At 40.6% G+C, this 18,985-nt stretch overlaps 1 protein-coding gene across 9 annotated transcripts in view; it reads right to left on the reverse strand.

Moving 5' to 3' along the window:
- Positions 1 to 6,789: 6,789 nt before the first annotated feature.
- Positions 6,790 to 18,985, reverse strand: part of R3hdm1 (R3H domain containing 1) — a 136,392-nt gene continuing 124,196 nt past the window's right edge. For 8 of the 9 annotated variants that reach the window (XM_028771456.1, XM_028771460.1, XM_028771463.1 and 5 more), the window contains 4 exons: positions 13,759 to 13,903; positions 9,144 to 9,226; positions 8,668 to 8,752; positions 6,790 to 8,130 (listed from right to left, as the gene is read on the reverse strand). In XM_028771456.1, coding sequence (XP_028627289.1) covers positions 7,769 to 8,130; positions 8,668 to 8,752; positions 9,144 to 9,226; positions 13,759 to 13,903 — 675 coding nt within the window. In that variant the 3' untranslated portion in view covers positions 6,790 to 7,768. Of the gene's footprint in view, positions 8,131 to 8,667; positions 8,753 to 9,143; positions 9,299 to 13,758; positions 13,904 to 18,985 lie in introns of those variants that run through there. The other variant, XR_003711948.1, reaches the window with a different exon arrangement.

Genomic DNA, 18,985 nt, shown 5'->3' on the forward strand with positions numbered 1-18,985 from the left:
CGCTACGGCACGTTGACGTCGCTTGTAGTGAGGCTTTCTGGGAATTGTAGTCTTCCGAGGTTTGTTTGTTTCATTGTGGAAAGGTAAACTGTGGTTCCAAGGCACGACTAGAATGGTAGTGAGCACAACGACGCTGTAAGAATAAATTCTAGGTATCGAGTTGCTGTTACCCTCTGATTTCTGCAAGCAGTCTGCTCCACAAAGAAATAAACAAGCTTTACAGGGGTTGACCCGAAGCCTTTGATTTTTATTTAGTTTGACCCCGTGAAAAAGATGGGATTCAGAGAGGCGTGGTTGACCCAAGCATTTAATCCCAGCAATCTGAAAGCAGAGGCCTGCTTATCTGTTATGATCTGGAGGCCTACCTACTTGGTCTACAAGGTGAATTCCGAGGACAGTCAGGATTTGTACAGAGATCTTGAATAAACAAACAAAAATCCAAACAAATAAAACCCCAAACAAACAAAAGAAAAAGACTGGTTAGAGGCACAACAGTGTCCCCATCCCCCCAGTACCACATAGCCCCCTTGCCTGAAGGGAGGTAGTGGTAGAATGTTGGCTTTTAGGATACAATGGGCACTTAGTAACTGGATCACATTGTAGAGCCCTCAGCCACTATGCTACTGAAACAACTTATTTATTTCTAATTCTGTGAAGACAGTCCTTTTTGCCTATGCCTCTGGAGTGCTGGGATTAGAGGTGTGTACCAACTTGGCTGGCTATACTTCCATACTTTCATACTTTTGTATGAAAATCATGTAAAGAAAACATATCTAGGCCGGGCGGTGGTGGCGCACACCTTTAATCCCAGCACTTGGGAGGCAGAGGCAGGCGGATTTCTGAGTTCGAGAGTTCGAGGCCAGCCTGGTCTACAGAGTGAGTTCCAGGACAGCCAGGGCTACACAGAGAAACCCTGTCTCGAAAAAAACCAAAAAAGAAGAAAAAAAGAAAAAAAAGAAAACATATCTATTCTGTTTCCTTGAGTGAGAGAGGTGTAAAGAAAGTTATCTATATGGAGTAAAATCAATTTGTGTATAGGCAAGTAAGAAAATAAATTAATAAATATGTAAGGTTTATGGATGCATACGAAATAAAAAAGATTTCGTTTTATCAGAAGATAAAAACATTTGCACAAGTTCCTAGTGTTTTGTTTCGGACCTGGGGACAAAGGACTGAGGTGCATATTTTACATATCAAAGCAGACCTGGCCTCCAGGTTCTCCCAGAATCCCTCAGTCCCGACCTGGCATACCCTGTCCCCAGCCTTGAATTTACCAGTCCAGACATTTTGAGGTCTCTCTCTCTTCTCTGTTTGCCCATGCACCCCTTTCTTACTGTCTCCCTCTGCTAACTGCTCCCCCTCTCCCCATGGCAACTTCCCTGGCCTTGGTCCTTGGGGCCAGTGAACTTGAAAGTCTAGCGCAGCTTCCCCAAACACGCCTTTAATAGAATCCAATCTGGTTTAAATTGGCTCATTTCTCCTAGCTTCCTTCAAAAATAATTTTTTTTTCATGTGAACTACTTTGACATCCCTCTTCTGCTTCGAAGGAAGATACAAGTGAATAATATAAGCCAGCATTAGTGGCAGGGCGTGGAGCAAGGACAAGCAGGAAAGAACTGACCCAGTTCATGAGCACCTCTATTTATTACCGGCAGAGGTCTGGACAACTTTCCTAACCTCTCTGCCAGTTAGGTTGCCTCACTAGTCAATTGCAGCAACGAGGGAACCTTGGCTTTAGGCAATGTGATCACACAAGAGACTCTTTTAACTGTTTAGCAAGTTACTTGTACTTAAGTGGCAATTAAGTGCTTTATAGATGTTAGCTATTGTTTTTGAATGCATGCCTAAATCATGTTTAAGAAAATTATGCATGTACTTTTCAGAATTCCAAGTTTTGCTGGATCATTTCTAAATTTAATCACAGAACAAATTATTTGTTGAGGTCTTAGTAAACGAAAGAAATAGACAACCCGACTCAAGGATTACATTCCTGACCAGTAGCAGAATATTAAGAAATAAATTGGGCAATTGCTCATGTAATTGCCACTGTAATAAATGGCAGAGAAGAGGAACTACAGGATATTTTAATTTACACTAAGTCATTAATTATAGTTCACCTCATGTAGGGCTGAAAGAAACCACTGAAGAAGTTGGCTTCTTTTTTTTTTTTTTTTCCCCCCCTTCGAGACAGGCTTTCTCTGTGTATCTCTGGCTATCCTGGAACGAGGCTGGCCTCGAACTTAGAAATCCACCTGCCTCTGCCTCCCAAGTGCTGGGATTAAAGGCATGCGCCACCATCGCCCGGCAGAAGTTGGCTTCTTGAAGTTAGGTAGTATTTAAGTATGAATTGAGTGGCTCTGTGGAGAGAGGCTCCATGTTCAAAGGCACACAAGATTAAGAAAAATCACTTTAGTTTTGAGTTCAATTAACTGGAAAATGCCAGTAAAAAAGGAGTAAATGTTCTACGAAGAGTTTGGGTTCCAGCACCTATCTCAGGCAGTTCACAACCTCCTGCTATCTCCAGCTCCAGACAGTGAGTCCAGCATCTTCTGACCTCTGTGGGTACTCACACACACAGGCACACGAAAATAAAACTAATCTTAAAAAACAAGCAAACCTGCCGGGCGGTGGTGGCGCACGCCTTTAATCCCAGCACTTGGGAGGCAGAGGCAGGTGGATTTCTGAGTTTGAGGCCAGCCTGGTCTACAGAGTGAGTTCCAGGATAGCCAGAGATACACAGAGAAAGCCTGTCTCGGGAAGAAAGAAAGAAAAAGGAAGAAAGAAAGAAAGAAAGAAAGAAAGAAAGAAAGAAAGAAAGAAAGAAAGAGAGAGAAAAAAGAGAAAGAAAGAAAGAAAGAAAAAGAAAGAGAAAAGAAAGAAAGAAAAGAAAGAAAGAAAAGAAAGAAAGAGAAAGAAAGAAAGAAAGAAAGAAAGAAAGAAAGAAAGAAAGAAAGAAAGAAAGAAAAACAAAACAAAAACCAAGCAAACCCCAAACACAACCCTTGGAGCTGGAGTTATAGGTATTTCAGAGTTGTCTGGTGTGGGTGCTGGGAACCGGACTCCAGTCCTTTTGACAGAGAAGCAATCACTCATAATGGCTAAGCCATCTATCTCTCTAACCTCCCCTCCCCTTGGGAGGATTTATAATGATGAAGTTGTCAAGCATAATCAAACGTATCTGAGAGTGGAGAGTGGCTGGTAACAATACTGAGGGTAAGCAGACCACTCAGGAGCCTTAGTGCCATTGTTCATATGAAATAAAAAGTGAAAGGATACTTTAGACTTCAGCTCTTTCCCACAACACTAAAGGTGGGTTAAGATGATTAGTTGACCACTACATTTTTCACTCCATTTGTAGTGTGATTACTCAATATTTACTGTTCATAAGATGAAGATGGATTGTAAAGATAGAGGTTTCTAGGGTGACACTGTCTGATATCACTTAGAATTCTGGTTCAGGACCTAGCATGCCTGCCCAAGCAACAGAGCACATGTGATTGAAGAGAATTGTCCTCTGACCTGTACGAGTTTACACCCACCTTAAATAATGAAAAATTTAAAAGTTCTGGACTAGGGTGTATAGATATATCAAAGGTAGAAACCCCTAACGTCTATATAAACATTTCACTTGAACCTCAAAATAATTCAAGCCAGGCATGGTGACTCAAGCCTATAATCACAGTTCTAAGGAGATGGGCATGATGGTAGTAAAAGTTCTACATCAGTCTGGTCTACATAGTATGAGTCGGTTCTCAAATAACTATAATAAAATGATGATAATCCTGGAGCAGGATTATCAGTTAAAGGCAACTGCCATCATGCAGTTGAAGATGATCTTGAATTTCTGATCGTCTTCATCTCCGAAGTGCTGGGATTACAAGTATGTGCTATCATACCTGGCTTATGTAGTGCTGTGGATGGAAGCCAGGGCTTCATGCATGCTGGGCAAGCTTCATCTCTACCAATTGAACATCTCTGGCAGCTCCCATTATCACTACTCTTGAGCTGTAGGGTCAATACTAGGAAATAATGCAGAGCAATAAAAAATAACGATATAGGGCTGGAGAGATGCTCAGATGTTAAGAGTACTGACTGCTCTTCCAGAGGTCCTGAGTTCAATTCCCAGCAACCACATGGTGGCTCACAACCATCTGTAATGGGATCTGATGCCCTCTTCTGGTGTATCTGAGGATAGCTATAGTATACTCACATACATAAAACAATTAAAAAAAATAACAATACAGAGCAGCTCTGAGGTGACTTATATGTGGGTAGTATAATGGTGTGGGTACTCTACAAAAGATGATTAGTGGGAATGACAGAACAGAATAGTACAAGGTTTCATCATAAATCGTGAAACCCAAATTGCTTTTTAATGAAAATTTCCACATATTGTTTAAAATATAGGTGATGAAAACCATAGGAAGTAAAATCAAAGATTATATGATCCAATCTAAGTTATGTTACATAGTATAGAATAAACTGACTTCTATTGTTCTAACCACAACACAGGACTAGTTTTATGTCTAATCTCTTTGAGTCTCAGAGAATAACCTTGGGACCCTTGTGTGTTCACATTCTGAGTGCTGGAATTATAGGTGTGCACTGTGTTGACCACATTTTAATTTCTTCAAACTTCATGGGATATAGTTTTGCAATACATCAATGGATTATTCTTTAAATTACATTTATTTCTTCATGTGTATATGCATGTATGTATTGCAATATGGGGAGCATGCCTGCCATGGTATTCATGTCGAAGCCAGTAAAAAGGGATGGTGGCAAGTGCCTTTAACTGATAAGCCATCTTGCCGGTCCAGGATTATCATTTTATTGTTTATATTTGAGACAGTCTTATTTGTAGACCAGGTTGGTATAGAACTTTTTGGACCACTATCATGCTGAGGTCTCCTGAGAACAGAGGCCTGAGCCACCATGCCTATCTTGAATTAATTTGAGTCTCAAGTGAGATGTATATACTAAGGTTACAGGTTTATTTGTCCAGTGTTCATCCTTTTGCCTGTGACGACCCCTGTATTTCAGTCTTCCTGAGGATGGTTGCTCTCAAGTCTATGGAGGCTTTCCTTGGTGACATCACCTTTATCTCTTTTCTTAAAAAAAAAAAAAAGCAACCCCCACAACCTCCTGCCCCTTTGATGTCGTAATAGACTTGACCCTAGCCAGACCAGCAACAATTCCAGGGTCTCATGTAGCCCAGGCTGTCTTCCAAGTTGTCAAAGCTAACCTGATTCTGCTTCTACTTTCCAATGCTGATATTTTATGTGTGTACCATCACATCTGGTTTATGTGGTGCTGGGGATCAAACCTAGGGTTTTCCAAATGTTAGACAAGCATTGTGCTAACTGAGCTACTTCAACCTGGAGGATGTGTGTGTGTGTAGAGGTCAGAGGGCAACTTGCAGGAGTCAGTTTTTTCTTTCCACCACATGGATCCTAGAAATGGAACTCCTGCCTCAACCTCAAGTGCTGTGATTAGACATTTACTACCGATACATGGTTTAAAGCTTATATTAAACAAGTAAATTTGTTAAGCAACAAGAGAACTGAAGCTTTACTTGGCTAATAATTTATTTTACTGTTTCCTTTCTCTTTTCCTAAAGAACTACTTTGGTCACTTTTCTGTTTTTGTTTTGTTTTGTTTTGTTTCGTTTTTCAAGACAGGGTTTCTCTGTATAGCCCTGGCTGTCCTGGAACTCACTAGGTAGACCAGGCAGGCCTCGAACTCAGAAATCCGCCTGCCTCTGCCTCCCAAGTGCTGGGATTAAAGGCGTGCACCACCACCGCCCGGCACTTTTCTGTTTTTTTGACTCAGGTTTTTCTGTTGTTTTCTTATTCCCTTCCTATTTCTATGCCAGGAAAAAAAAAAATCAATCCAAAATGAACTGGCTTAGAAATAAGCCAGAAACGTGCACTATGCTGCCTGAGCTGATGGAGCACAGCCAGGCAGTGGTGGTGCATGCCATTAATCTTAGCACTCGAGAGGCAAAGGAAAGGGGACCTCTGAGTTTGAGGCCAGCCTGGTCTACATAGTGAGTTAGGACAGCCATGGCTACACAGAGTAATCCTATCTTGAAAAAACCAAAACCAACCAACCAACCAGCCAGCCAGCCAGCCAGCCAGCAAGCAATCAAGCAAACAAGCAAGCAGCTACAGTGTTTTATACTGGTGAAGACTGATGGGTTGAATGTGTGAGTAGAAGCCATAGACTTTCTTTCAGTGGCAGATCTCAAAGTTTCAAGAATCCCAAATATGGGGCCAATGTTGATTAGCAGGGCATGGGACCATGAAGACTGCTGGGATGCAGGGGTCAGATCATTTCCATAAAGACCTTCTGCTGAGCCTCTGATGTTGACATTTTTCTGTTGCTGATGTGGAGAATTCAACTCAACTGTTTTGTGAAGTGTGGAATCTGCTGCCTTGATTTACTTCAAGCCCATAGGACTAATGGGTTTCTATTCTGAGGTCCATTTCCTCTGGTCACAGGCTACAAGTTCCTCCATAATAGGATCAGGAAAAAAAACTTTCCTTAGCCTGAAGGAGAGGTCAGGTTCTATTTTGTTGTCAGCTATGATGCTAATTATTTCCTCTTACTACTTTTGGCAGCATGGAAAACCACACTGTGGTCACAGGAGAACTCTGTGATGGGACCCCTCCTCCCTTCAGTGGATTTTAGGGACTGATGTGCAATAGTGCTTTCACCCAACTCGTCACCTTATCAGCCTCTAAGGATGTTTCTAATTAAAAGGAAAAAAAAAAAAGACAAAGTGGGTCTACATTTGTAAACATTTATTCTCTTGAACTGAAAAAGGCTTGCATCAGCACATTGTACAGCCTTGCAAAATTACACAGAAATTGAAAATAAGGTTCCTTGTTCATAAGTGCAATGAATTTTTGATGTCCAGTAATCCGCTGCAAACAATGAAAACAAAATTTAAACCACTTAAGAAGTTTTCAGCACTCATCAGTGCATTTCCTCAGGAGACAACATTTCCAAAGAGGACAATGCTGATGAGTGGCATTTAGTTATTGGAAGGACACTTAAAAAAAAGTGGAATAATTTTCCTGCCTAGGATGATTCCTATTTCTTTTTAACCTAAGTGGTTTGATTAAGAGGCATTGAGAACATAATTTACCTTACACTTAACGGCCATACTACCTAAATGAAGAAGGAAGGACCCTGTTGGGGAGTTCTGGATTTCCTGGAAATTTTTCTGTGTTTAGCAATTCAGTGGAGGAGTGACTGTTGATTTATGGGTCTCCTTAGCACCCTCAGCACCCCCGCCCCAGAGGATAGTTTTGACATGGTTTGACTTGGTTATTCCACTCCTGCATTCTTTTTCTCCCAAAGTCTGAGATGGTTCATACTGTGCTGGCTGCAAAAAGAAATACAGGTTGCAACTGGTTATAATCACTTTGAAGAATAATTTGCTGTACAATAGAGCTTTGGATCTGATACAAGAATTCAGAAATATAAAACAAAATAACTATAAAAGTTAGGAGGCATCTGAACAGCGTTTCCTTAGAAAAAGCTGCTAACTCTGTATCATTCCTGTGTGGATTCCATAGTCACTGGGGTGAAATGGGTATTTCCCCTCCCTTTACTGGGTCCCTGAACTTTCTTCCAAAAGCTGTAACATATGGCCAAACATCCCAGGAGTCTCTGTATTACATACGCTCCACTTAACAAGCCAATCAGATGGGAGAGGGCAGGGAATTATAGAGTGAGGGGTCCAAAGGTAGTGGCTGCTTTACTGAGAACTTGCCCTTTCCAAAATGTGGAAGTCGTAGTGCTTCTTGCTCATTCTCAGCTTAAACTTGTTCACTGAATGGATCTGCTTCTTCAGTGCACTCTGTGCAGCTGAAATGGAGGGGAACGTAGCTAGGACAGTGTACGTAGAGGCCAGGTCACTGGGTTTAGAGCGCTCAGGGTTGACAGTGTTATCCCCACTACCACAGCAGAGAGGGTGACGACGTAGCTGGGGCTGAGACTGGGGGTCCCGGAGCCACCGGATCTTGGCGCCAATTTTAAAGAGTTCCCCAAAAAGCTTCTCAGCTTCCATTCGAGTTATTCCGTCTGGTAGTTCTGTAATTTCCAAGACCTTGCCGACAACTAGCATGAAAAAGGTGAGAGTTAATGCCTATCGCCCGAGAAGTTGGACCAAGTATTGCTGCCCCAGACGACAAAGGAAACAATGTTCTGACATAGAAACTGACATCTCCATTACTATTTAAAATCACTCCAATTCAGCATTAAGTGCTGAGCTACTAATCTCAGTCTTCACCGTGTGGACTAAGCAGTGGCTTTCTCTAGATCAGGTCATCTTGGGCAAAACTCTTCTGACTTTCCAATTAAAGATAATGGCACCCACCCTTAAGACCCAAGAGACAACTCCTTCCTCGATGTCTGTCTTCCACTGGGGAGTATGAGACATTTCTCTACCTGCTCTCAGGTACATTTTACCTCTTTATTGCTCCAAAAGCTACTGGCCAAGGCCTTAATATATACACCTTCACATCATATTTAAGACCCTGCAGGTGGAGACAGAGCTATTTCTAGGGACTTTCATTTTTTTAAGAACTCTAGAAGAATGGAGCTCAATTTGTGATGTGGTAGTATGAGCAGTCAGACCTCCGTCTATGGACATACCTGCTTCTCCTGCTCCAAGGTCTGTGGATGCAGCTTTCTTAGCTTGTCTCCGTCCTCGGTTTCCATGCCTGCTGCCAGACTGACCCTAGAAAAGCAGGGAGAGTTGCAAACTAAGTTTTAAAATTTGAAGATTTAGCACCTCAACAAACTTTGGGTTTTGTACTTGAGCAGAAATGAAACCAGTGCCAGGCTGGATTCTGCTTTGTAACACTGGACTTTGTAACTCTGGCACTCATTAGGACATTCCCTGCAGACTGCTTTTCATAAGCAAAGGTGCTGTGCTTGTGGCTACTATCATTTTTTGATATCAGTAACAAGTACTACTTAGATGACTGGCTGCCACCTTGCCCCTTGCTCTGCTCTGCACTGGGCCAGTGCTAGCAAGCATTAGTGTTGGCTCTAGCACCTCTAATATCTTCAGAAAGAGTTAGGGTGTTCAGCAACAAAGCCTGTGGCGTAGGAACTGCCTGTCATACCTGTTGATGTGGAATGTGTCCATGCAGAAGAGTAGGAGGGTTGTACTGCAGGGGCTGGCCAAGCAGCGGGTACCTGGCATCTCCTGAAAGTCATTAAAAACACTTTTCATGGTTCCCTCTTCTTGGCTGTAATGTACTTACCAGAGTTTGCTAAACTGTTCAGAAAGAAGATAAACACAGAAAACATGTTTGGTGGGAAACAAAGGTAATAGATATTTTTAAAATTGTTATTTGTGTGTTTGTACGTGTGTACATGCAAAATTGTGGGTGTGTGGAAGCAGAGGACAACCTGTGGACATTCATTTTCTCCTTCTACCACATGGGTTCTGGGTCATTAGAATAGGTGGCAAGTTCCTTTAACTTCTGAGCCATCTCAGCCAAGGACCTGACTGGCCTCAAACTCACAGAGACCTGCCTGTCTCAGCCTTTCTAGTGCTAGAATTAAAGGTGTGTACTACCACCACCTGGCATGCATGCATGCATGCATGCATTCATTCATTCATTCATTCTTTTGTTTTTCGAGACAGGGTTTCTCTGTGTAGCCCTGGCTGTCCTGGAACTCACTCGGTAGACCAGGCTGGCCTCGAACTCAGAAATCCGCCTGCCTCTGCCTCCCAAGTGCTGGGATTAAAGGCGTGCACCACCACTGCCTGGCTCATTCATTCATTCTTTTTTTTTTTTTAAAGATTTATTTATTTCATTTATGAGTACACTGTAGCTGTCTTCAGACACACCAGAAGAGGGCATACAATCTCATTACGGATGGTTGTGAGCCACCATGTGGTTGCTGGGATTTGAACTCAGGACCTCTGGAAGAGCAGTCAGTGCTCTTAACCACTGAGCCATCTCTCCAGCCCTCATTCATTCATTCTTAAATGGAAAAAGTTCCTTAAATTCTTTAAAGGGTCAGTGTAAACTTCTGAAAGGTAAAGACTTGTCAGCAGGATTGTGAAAAAGGGTTGAGTGATAGGAACAGAACAGGGGAAGGGATGGAGAACCTAGATTGTATTCTTATGTAGACCAAGTTCTTTGTCTCCCAGCAGTTGGGATTAAAGGTATACACCACAAATGGCCACATTACTTTTTTAGTTCTGTTTGTTTCTCTCTGTGCACAGGAGTGCAGGTTTCCGAGGGGGCTGGAATAGGGTGTTATATTCTCTAAGCTGGAGTTACAGGAGGTTAGGAGCTGCCCAATATGGGTGCTGGGAACCAAGTTCAGGCCCTCAATAAGAGCTCCTCTTAACTGAGTAGCCATTTCTCTAGCCCCATCGTTACTTAAAAACAAAGTCCATCTATTTACTTAGTATTTACTGCATGTGTGGGCATGCACTTTTCATAAAACAAGTGTGGAGATCAGAGGACAATCTTCAGGAGTAAGTTCTTTCCTTCTACTGTGAGAGTCCGTCCTGGGAATCAAACTCAGGTTGTCAGGCTTGGCAGCAAGTCAAGCATTATAATTAATGAAGCCATTTTTCCAGTCCTTTTCTTAAGAGTTTTTTAAAAAAAATAAATTTAATTATGTGCATGTGTGTGTGGGTATGTATATAGGAAAGCAGGTGTTCCAAGAGACCAAAGGTACTGGATTCCCTTGCAAGTAAAATGATAGGCAGTTGTAAGGTGTTTGATTTGGGTGTTTGGAACCATACTCAGGGATGCTGCAAGAGCAGTGTGTGCTCTTAATCATTTAGCCACCTTTCCCCTTACTTTTCAACCATGCCCAGGTATTATTTGTTTTTTTAGCTGGGCAGTAGTGGCACATATCTTTAATCTCAGCACTTGGGAGGCAGAGGCAGGCAGATCACTGAGTTCCAGGTCAGTCTGATCTAGAGAATGAATTCCAGGACAGCCAGAGCTACACAGAGAAACCCTGCTTGAAAGACATACCAATAAATAAATGAATAAATTAATAAAAAAATAAATAAGTAGCAAAACAAGACGAGGGGCTGGCAGGCAAGAGAGATGGTTCAAAGGAAACGAGCACTGGCTTTTCTTCCAGATGACCTAGATTCAACTCCCAGCACCCATATCACAGCTCACAACTGTCTGTCAATCCAATCCAGGAGATGACACCCTCTTACAGAAATACATATGTAAGCAAAACACCAATGCACATAAAACAAAACAAAACAAAACAAAAAATAGAAATAACTCAGGAGTTAACAGAACTGGCTGCTTTTCCAGAGGGCCTGGGTTCAATTCCCAGAACCACATGGTGGCTCACACCAATCTGTAACTCCAGTTCTAAGGGATCTGGCTCCTTCTGCTGGCCTTCACAGTCACCACGGACATGTGTGGTACACAGATATACATGTAGGCAACAGACTCATATAAATGAAATAGTATTAAATGTAATAAATAAATTTATAAGTATTAAATACATATAGGAAATTTCAAAGTAGATACATTAAGTTCACACCCATACTCATAAAATAATAATAATAATAATGGATAAAATATTTTAGTTTTATAAAGGGGGAAAATACAAGTCATTCTGGTAACTTTATCACTTCTGATATTTTGGTGTGTATATTTAAGTCTTTGTTATATTATACAAGGGTCCTCATTTTTCCTGTGTGTATACTGTATCATTCTTTTAAAAAGTGAGATAGACTTATCATACAATAAAAATGGATACTTGAAGGGTTGTGTTTGTTCAATGAATTGAGACAGTAGTATGTCTATGTAACAATGACTACAAAAAGAGCAAAGGGTATTTACATTCTTCAAAGAGTTATCCTCTATTTCCTTGCCATTTAATTCTCTCTCTCTTTTTTTTTTTTTTTTTTTTTTTTAGGTTTTCGAGACAGGGTTTCTCTGTATAGTCCCAGCTGTCCTGGAACCCACTCTGTAGACCAGGCTGGCCTCAAACTCAGAAATCCACCTGCCTCAGCTTCCCAAGTGCTGGGATTAAAGGTGTGCGCCATCACTGCCCGACTAATTCTCTATCTCATTTCTAATACTTTCATATTTCTAATTTACAGATTAGATGAACTTGCTGTAAGCAAAGTTCATATAATTAGAATCATACAGCACACCTCTCCTTATGTGCCTGTATTCTGTTTAAAACAATAAATTCGATTTATATATATAGTTTGCTTTGTCCACTTATTACTATGTACTCCACAAGACACACACATGATACACACACACACACACACACACACACACACACACACACACACACACACAAATATAAAATACATTCTGGGTGATATATAATTTAGTCATGTCCAGTTTGAGTTAACGTTTCTGTAAATGTTCTTGATTATAATCAGATTATGTCTGTGAATACAATTCATTTTACTTCCAGCTAGGAGTATTCCTTCTGAGCTATGTGGCAAGAGATTAATAAGAAACCTCTTCTAGCCAGGCAGTGGTGGCGCCTGCCTTTAATCCCAGCACTTGGGAGGCAGAGGCAGGCGGATTTCTGAGTTCGAGGCCAGCCTGGTCTACCGAGTGAGTTCCAGGACAGCCAGGACTAAACAGAGAAACCCTGACTCGAAAAAAACCAAAAACCAAAAACCAAAACCAAAACAAACAAACAAAAAAAACAAAAAACAAAAAAAAAACAAAAAACGAAACCTCTTCTATTTTCTCCAAAGTGGAGATGGTTGTGAGCCACCATGTGGTTGCTGTGAATTGAACTCAAGACCTCTGGAAGAGCAGTCAGTGCTCTTAACTGCTGAGTCATCACTTCAGCCACTCATTCTTGTTTTAATTTAAAATTTCTACAATATAAAATGTCTCTAGCAATTGACTATATTAAGTCAAGGGCTTTATGGAAATTTGTATATTGGCTTTGAGATGTTTGTGTAACTAGTTTTACAAAATCATACTGTGAATGTTTCCTGATTTAATAATTCTTTGTTTATAAAAATTATGTGCATATGGGTGTTTGAATCTGCTATGAGTACATGCCTTTCTTTATTCATCGAGCAGGAGCACAGTAAACTTTGCATAAATTCTCACTGAATCACTTTTTTTTTTTAATGCATAACCTTGTGGGTTTTTTTTTTCATTTTTCATTGGTTATTTTATTTATTTACATTTCAAATGTTATCCCCTCCCCAGTTCCCCCTCCCTAAGCTCCTTATCCCTTCTTCCCTACCCTCTTTCTCTATGAGGGTGCTCCCCCACCCACTCCTGCCTCAGAGCCCTAGTGTTCCTCTATCCTGGGTTATCGAGTCTCCAAAGGACCAAGGGGCTTCCCTCCCATTGATGCCAAATAAAACAATTTTCTGCTACATATCTAGCTGGAGCCATGGGTATGTGGCTCTGTGGTTGGTGGTTTAGTCCCTGGGAGCTTTGGGGGGACTGGCTGGTTGATAGAACCAACATAGTAGAAGGAGAAAATCAATTCCTGAAAGTTGTCCTCTGACTTACAAACACACACACACACACACACACACACACACACACACACACACCATCCTCCTCCTCCTCCTCCTTCTTCTTCCTCCCTCTCTCTCTCCCTCTCTCTCTCCCTCTCTCTCACACACACACACACACACACACACACACACACACACACACACACACACACACAGAAGAGTGACGGGTGACATCAGGATGGTTTCCACTTCTCTGAAGCTATGACCAGTTTCAGAACACTTACCCTGTCCAGGAACAAAAGGTCTAGCAAACTGGGACATGATGGAAAGTGGTGGTCCTGAGGGGCGGATGGTCTTTAGGGTGGACAGCTGAGCTGGTGCCGGCGACTGCACTGGAGAAAGGATGGGGCTGCTGAGCTGAGGGCTGTGCTGTAATCACAGTAGAGGGGAAATTAGGTCACACTTGGGGTAGGCTGTTGGAAAATTTCCTTTTGGAAAAAATTTATTATTCACTGAACTATAAATTGATACTTGTTAAAAAGTTAAACTCATTATGAATAATGAAAATGCACTCACACATCATTACTACAAAAACGAGAATGGAGTATATTTTTGAAACCTGCTTTGTAACTTGGCAATAATGTTGCTGTTTTTGCAAGAAGAATATATACCATTCTTTTCTTAACCAAATGTTTATAAAATTTCATTCAAAATAATTTCATCCTTTGAAAATAGTCATAATAGTTACTATATTTCCTAAATGGTGCTAATGTTTTTTCTTTTTTGGCAGTCTTACTGTGTAGCTCTGGCTAGCCTCAAATTCAATATGTAGACCAGGCTGGCCTCAAACTCATTGCTGATGTTCCCAACTTTGCCTCTTTTGTGTTATTTCCAGGTATGTACCACCACACCCAGGTTACATCTTCTCATTTACTTCCTCTCTTCCTGTGTATACAGTTATATGACTTTATTATATGAGAGTTTCTTGATAAATATGCCATTATACCTTTTGGGTATTATGTTAGCATTCAAGTGTTCTTTAAATCACTACAATGGTACTAGGTGACAGGAATTTTTCAGTTCCATTATAAATCTGTTTCTTTGGTAGGTAATAATAGATTGAATCTAGGACCTCAAACACGCTAACCTAGGTGTCTACGAGTGAACCACATCCACAGCTGACCATTATAGTCCTCACCAGTGTTGGGCACTGTTGGCTGAAATAATGGTGTGGTACATAACATATGTATGCTACCATTTTTTTTTTTTTCTGAAAATAATCTGAGTGAGCAGTCCATGAAACTCCTTTAGGAGAAATTAATTCGTGTCTATTCCCTAAAAACAATGACTTTTTCTATGTCATTATTTTATGTATCTGGGTGTTTGGCCCATGTATGCATAGTACTGTGCACATGGCAGGTGCCTATGGAGGTCAGAAGAGGGCATCGAGCCCCTTGGAACTGGTGTTATAGGCAGTTGTGAGCTGCGAGTCATGTAGGTGCTAAGAATCCAATCCAGGTCCTCTGGAAGAGTAGCTAGTGCTCTTAACTGATGAGTCATCTAAACTTAAGACATCAATATTATAATACTATCATCCAAACTACAGAGTTCTTTCAATTTGAAGACCCAATTCTAAATATCATTTTGAAGATCAATTATTTTGACTTTTGCCCCCCCCCCCCCAAGATAGGGGCTCAAACCCAGGCTGGCTTTGAACTCATGATTATCCTCTCTAAGATCTGAAATTACAGGCATGTATTACCATTGTGAATGGCTTGTTGTACCATTTTTTACTGGACAAAATTCCAAAATTGGATTTGTGATTCAGGTTTTGTACCTTGTGTGCTTTGGAAAACAGAAAAATGTCACCAACTGGCATTCCAGAAAGAGTTGTACCAATTTATACTAAAACCCAGAAACTCTTAAGAGAACTTGTAATTAGATATAACTGTAAACATTTTAAGCTATGTCTCACTGAACTTTCCCAATTTAAAACACGAAGTACTTTAAGATCAGGGTTTAGCTCAGTGCCAAAGTACATGCCCAAAATGCACAAGGCTCTGGACACAATCCCCACAGACACACACACAATTGGAAGACACCAAATCAAAGAAACACAGTTTCACTGTTTAATGGCCATTTACAGTTTGTTAGCAAACCTAAACATAAACTGTTTTATTAGGTTATTTTATCACATATACTTTAAAAAAAGATTTATTTATTTATTTATTTTATGTATGTGAGTACACAGTCACTTTCTTCAGACACACCAGAAGAGGAGACTGGATCCCATTGCATAGAGTTGTGAGCCACCATGTGGCTGCTGAGAATTGAAGAGCAGTCAGTGCTCTTAACTGCTGAACCATCCCTTCATTCCTCCTACCACTCCTCCAGTCCTAGCATGGGTCTGACAAATGGCTCAGTAGTTAAGAGTATTTGGGTCTTATAGAAGACCCAGGTTTGGTTCCCACCTACATGATGGTTTACAAGCATCTGTAACTCCAGTTCTAGGGAATATAACATCCTCCACTAACCTATGTGATATACATACAGACATGTAGGCAAAGTACTCATAATACTACACATACATATACAATCAATCAAATCAATCAATCAGTCTTTAAAAAATTAAAAGAAAAGTCTTATCTAGGTGTGATGCTTATAATAAATATTAGCACTTTAGAAGCAGAGGTAGAAAAAAATTCAAGGCCAGTCTGGCATACATTGTAAGCTCCAGATCAGCAACTGCATAGTTGTAAGAACCTCTTTCAAAACAAATAAAGAATATTATAAGAGAGAAGGACCAAGTTACATATAAAGGCAGGCTCCTGATCTACAGAGGATACTAGAGGAATATTTCAGTCTGAAGAGATTAACATACCTGAGATGGCACAAGTAATAAATAATTCCACAAGAACTGTTAATCAAAGAAGTCTAAGAAGGCCGTCAACGAGACGGCAAACTCATTGGAAGACCAACAGTGTCAGCTAACCTGGAAACCTGGGAGCTCCCAGAGACTTAGCCACTAACCAAAAAGCATACATGGATGGTCTAAGGCCCTTGGCACATATGTTGTAGAGGGCTTCCTTGTTTGGTAGTGGGAGAGGATACGCTTAATCCTGCAGAAACTTGATGCAACAGGGTGGGAAGAATATTGGGGGGGGGGTGACCCTCTCAGCAGTCAAAGGGGAAGGGAAATAGGGGAAGGAACTGTGCAAGGGGAACCAGGGAGGGCCAGCATTTGGGATGTAAATGAATAAATAATGATAATAAAAAGAAATACTGCCACCACAAAATAACAGGAATTAATAAACAGTGTTCATTAGTAACTCTCAGTTATCTATCTGTCTTTATTTATTCATTCTTTTATTTATTCATTTTGGTTTTTTGAGATAGGATTTCTCTGTATAGTCCTGTCTTGGAATCCACTCTGTAGACCAGGCTGGCTTCAAACTCACAGGGATCTTCAGTCCCCTGCCCTCCTGAGTGTTGGGATTAAAGGTGTCCATTACCACCCCCCAAACTCTCAGTATCAATTCCCCAATAAAAAGACAGAGTCTAACAGACTGGATTAGAAAACAGGACCCACTTTTTTTCTTTTTGCTGTCGTCAGAAACAATGGATACCAACTTAGAATGAGGGGCAGAAATAAGCAACAAGAAGGTATAGCTATTCTAATATCTAGCCAAATAGACTCCAAATCATATCTAGTAGGTTAGAAATTTCATAGTCATTAAAGGAAAAACCCACCAGAAGATGACAATTCTGAATATTTATGCAACAAACACAGGGGAACCTCATTTCATAAAAGAGATACTATTAGATCCAAATCACAGACTGATCCCAACACACTGATAGTGAGTGATTTAATACCTGACTCTCACCAATTGACAGGTCATCCATACAAAAGCTTAATAAAACTCTGTAGTTAAGTGATATCATAGATCACATGCATTTACAAAAACTTCTACCCAAACACTAAAAAACATACTTTCTCTTTAGCAGCCACTGGAACTTTCTCCCAGAATGGCTACATACTGACAAAGTCTCAACAAATTTAGGAAAGTTGAAATAACATGCTGTGTTCTACCAGACTACAAAGGAATAAAGCTGGGTATCAAAAGCAATAGAAACTGCAGAAACTAAACCCACTAGTGAATGAAAACTGGGTTAAAGAATAAATCAAGAAGGCAAGTAAAAAAATTTCAAGAATTGAATGAAAATAAAAATACAACATATCAAAATTTACAGGATATAATAAAAGCAGTTCCAGGAGAAAGATTTATAGCCCTAAGTGCCCATAAGAAGAATGTTGCGGGTAATATTTAAAATGGCGGCACCAGATCTGTCTTGTGTTACAGAGCTGCCATGTTCCTGACTAGGCTAGGCTTGAAAGATCACATATTAAATATGAGTATGAAGGGCTTGGAGAAAACAAGAACAAACACTGTCAAAAAGAGTAGTGGGTTGGTTGCTGAAGAGCTGGCTCACTCAGCACATAAGAACACTACTGCTCTTACCTAGGATCTGGGCCTGGAATGTATCTAACAGTCATAATTAGAGAATGAGAGGAGCTGTAAAGAAGGGGAGTGAAAGGGACATGGAAGCAAAGGGACAGAGGGAACATAAAATATGTTTAGGAAAAAAAAAAAAAGAAAGAATAACACCAAAATCAGTGGCCAGTCCTACAGATGTAAATCTGCAGGAACTCTGTAACAAAGGGCAACAACAAGATATCCGAGAGGAGTCCTGGTGAGGATCCAGTACTGATGGTGTGGCAGAAGGCAGAGGCCAGGAACCAGACTCACTGTAGTGAACATTTGCAAGTAAAGAAGTGTGGAAAAAAAGAGTATACCATGGGACACACTGCCACATACTACAGCTTCTATAGTGAGATTTTTTTTTTTCCTTTTAGAGGGGAGGTTACAAGGGCAGAGGGCAGGCAGGAAGGGATGGGGAAATGAGTGGGATTGGGGTGCGCAATATGAAATTCACAAAGAAGCAATACAAAGTTAAACAAATAAACAAAACACCAAACCCGAAATAGGCTGGAAAGATGGCTCAACAATTAAGAATACTGTTAGCTCTTCTAGAGGACCTGGATCTGACTTCCAGCATATATGTGATGATTCACAACCGTCTGTAACTTTAGTTTCAGGTCATCTGACACCCTCTTTTGGCTTCCAAGGGCATCAAGCATGCAGGTTCATGGACATAAAATACACATAAAATAAATAGTTAAAAGATAAAGATGTTTTACAAAAAGGATAATCTCTCTTCAACATTTTATTAATATCATATAATTTGCTTTTTATATATCTATAAATAAGCCTCCAGGCCTAAAGTATTGATTAAATTTAGGTTTAAAAAAGTTTTATTTTTTTATTTTTTTCTGGTAAGTTCTCATTATATACCTACCCCTGGGCTGGCCTGGAACTCTCTAGGTAGACAGGGCTGACCTTGAATTCAGAGACCTGCCTGCCTTGCAGAGTGCTGGGATTAAAGGTATAG

This window comes from Grammomys surdaster, unplaced genomic scaffold (genome assembly GCF_004785775.1).
Source record: "Grammomys surdaster isolate TR1022 unplaced genomic scaffold, NIH_TR_1.0 208, whole genome shotgun sequence".
Lineage (NCBI taxonomy): Eukaryota > Metazoa > Chordata > Mammalia > Rodentia > Muridae > Grammomys > Grammomys surdaster.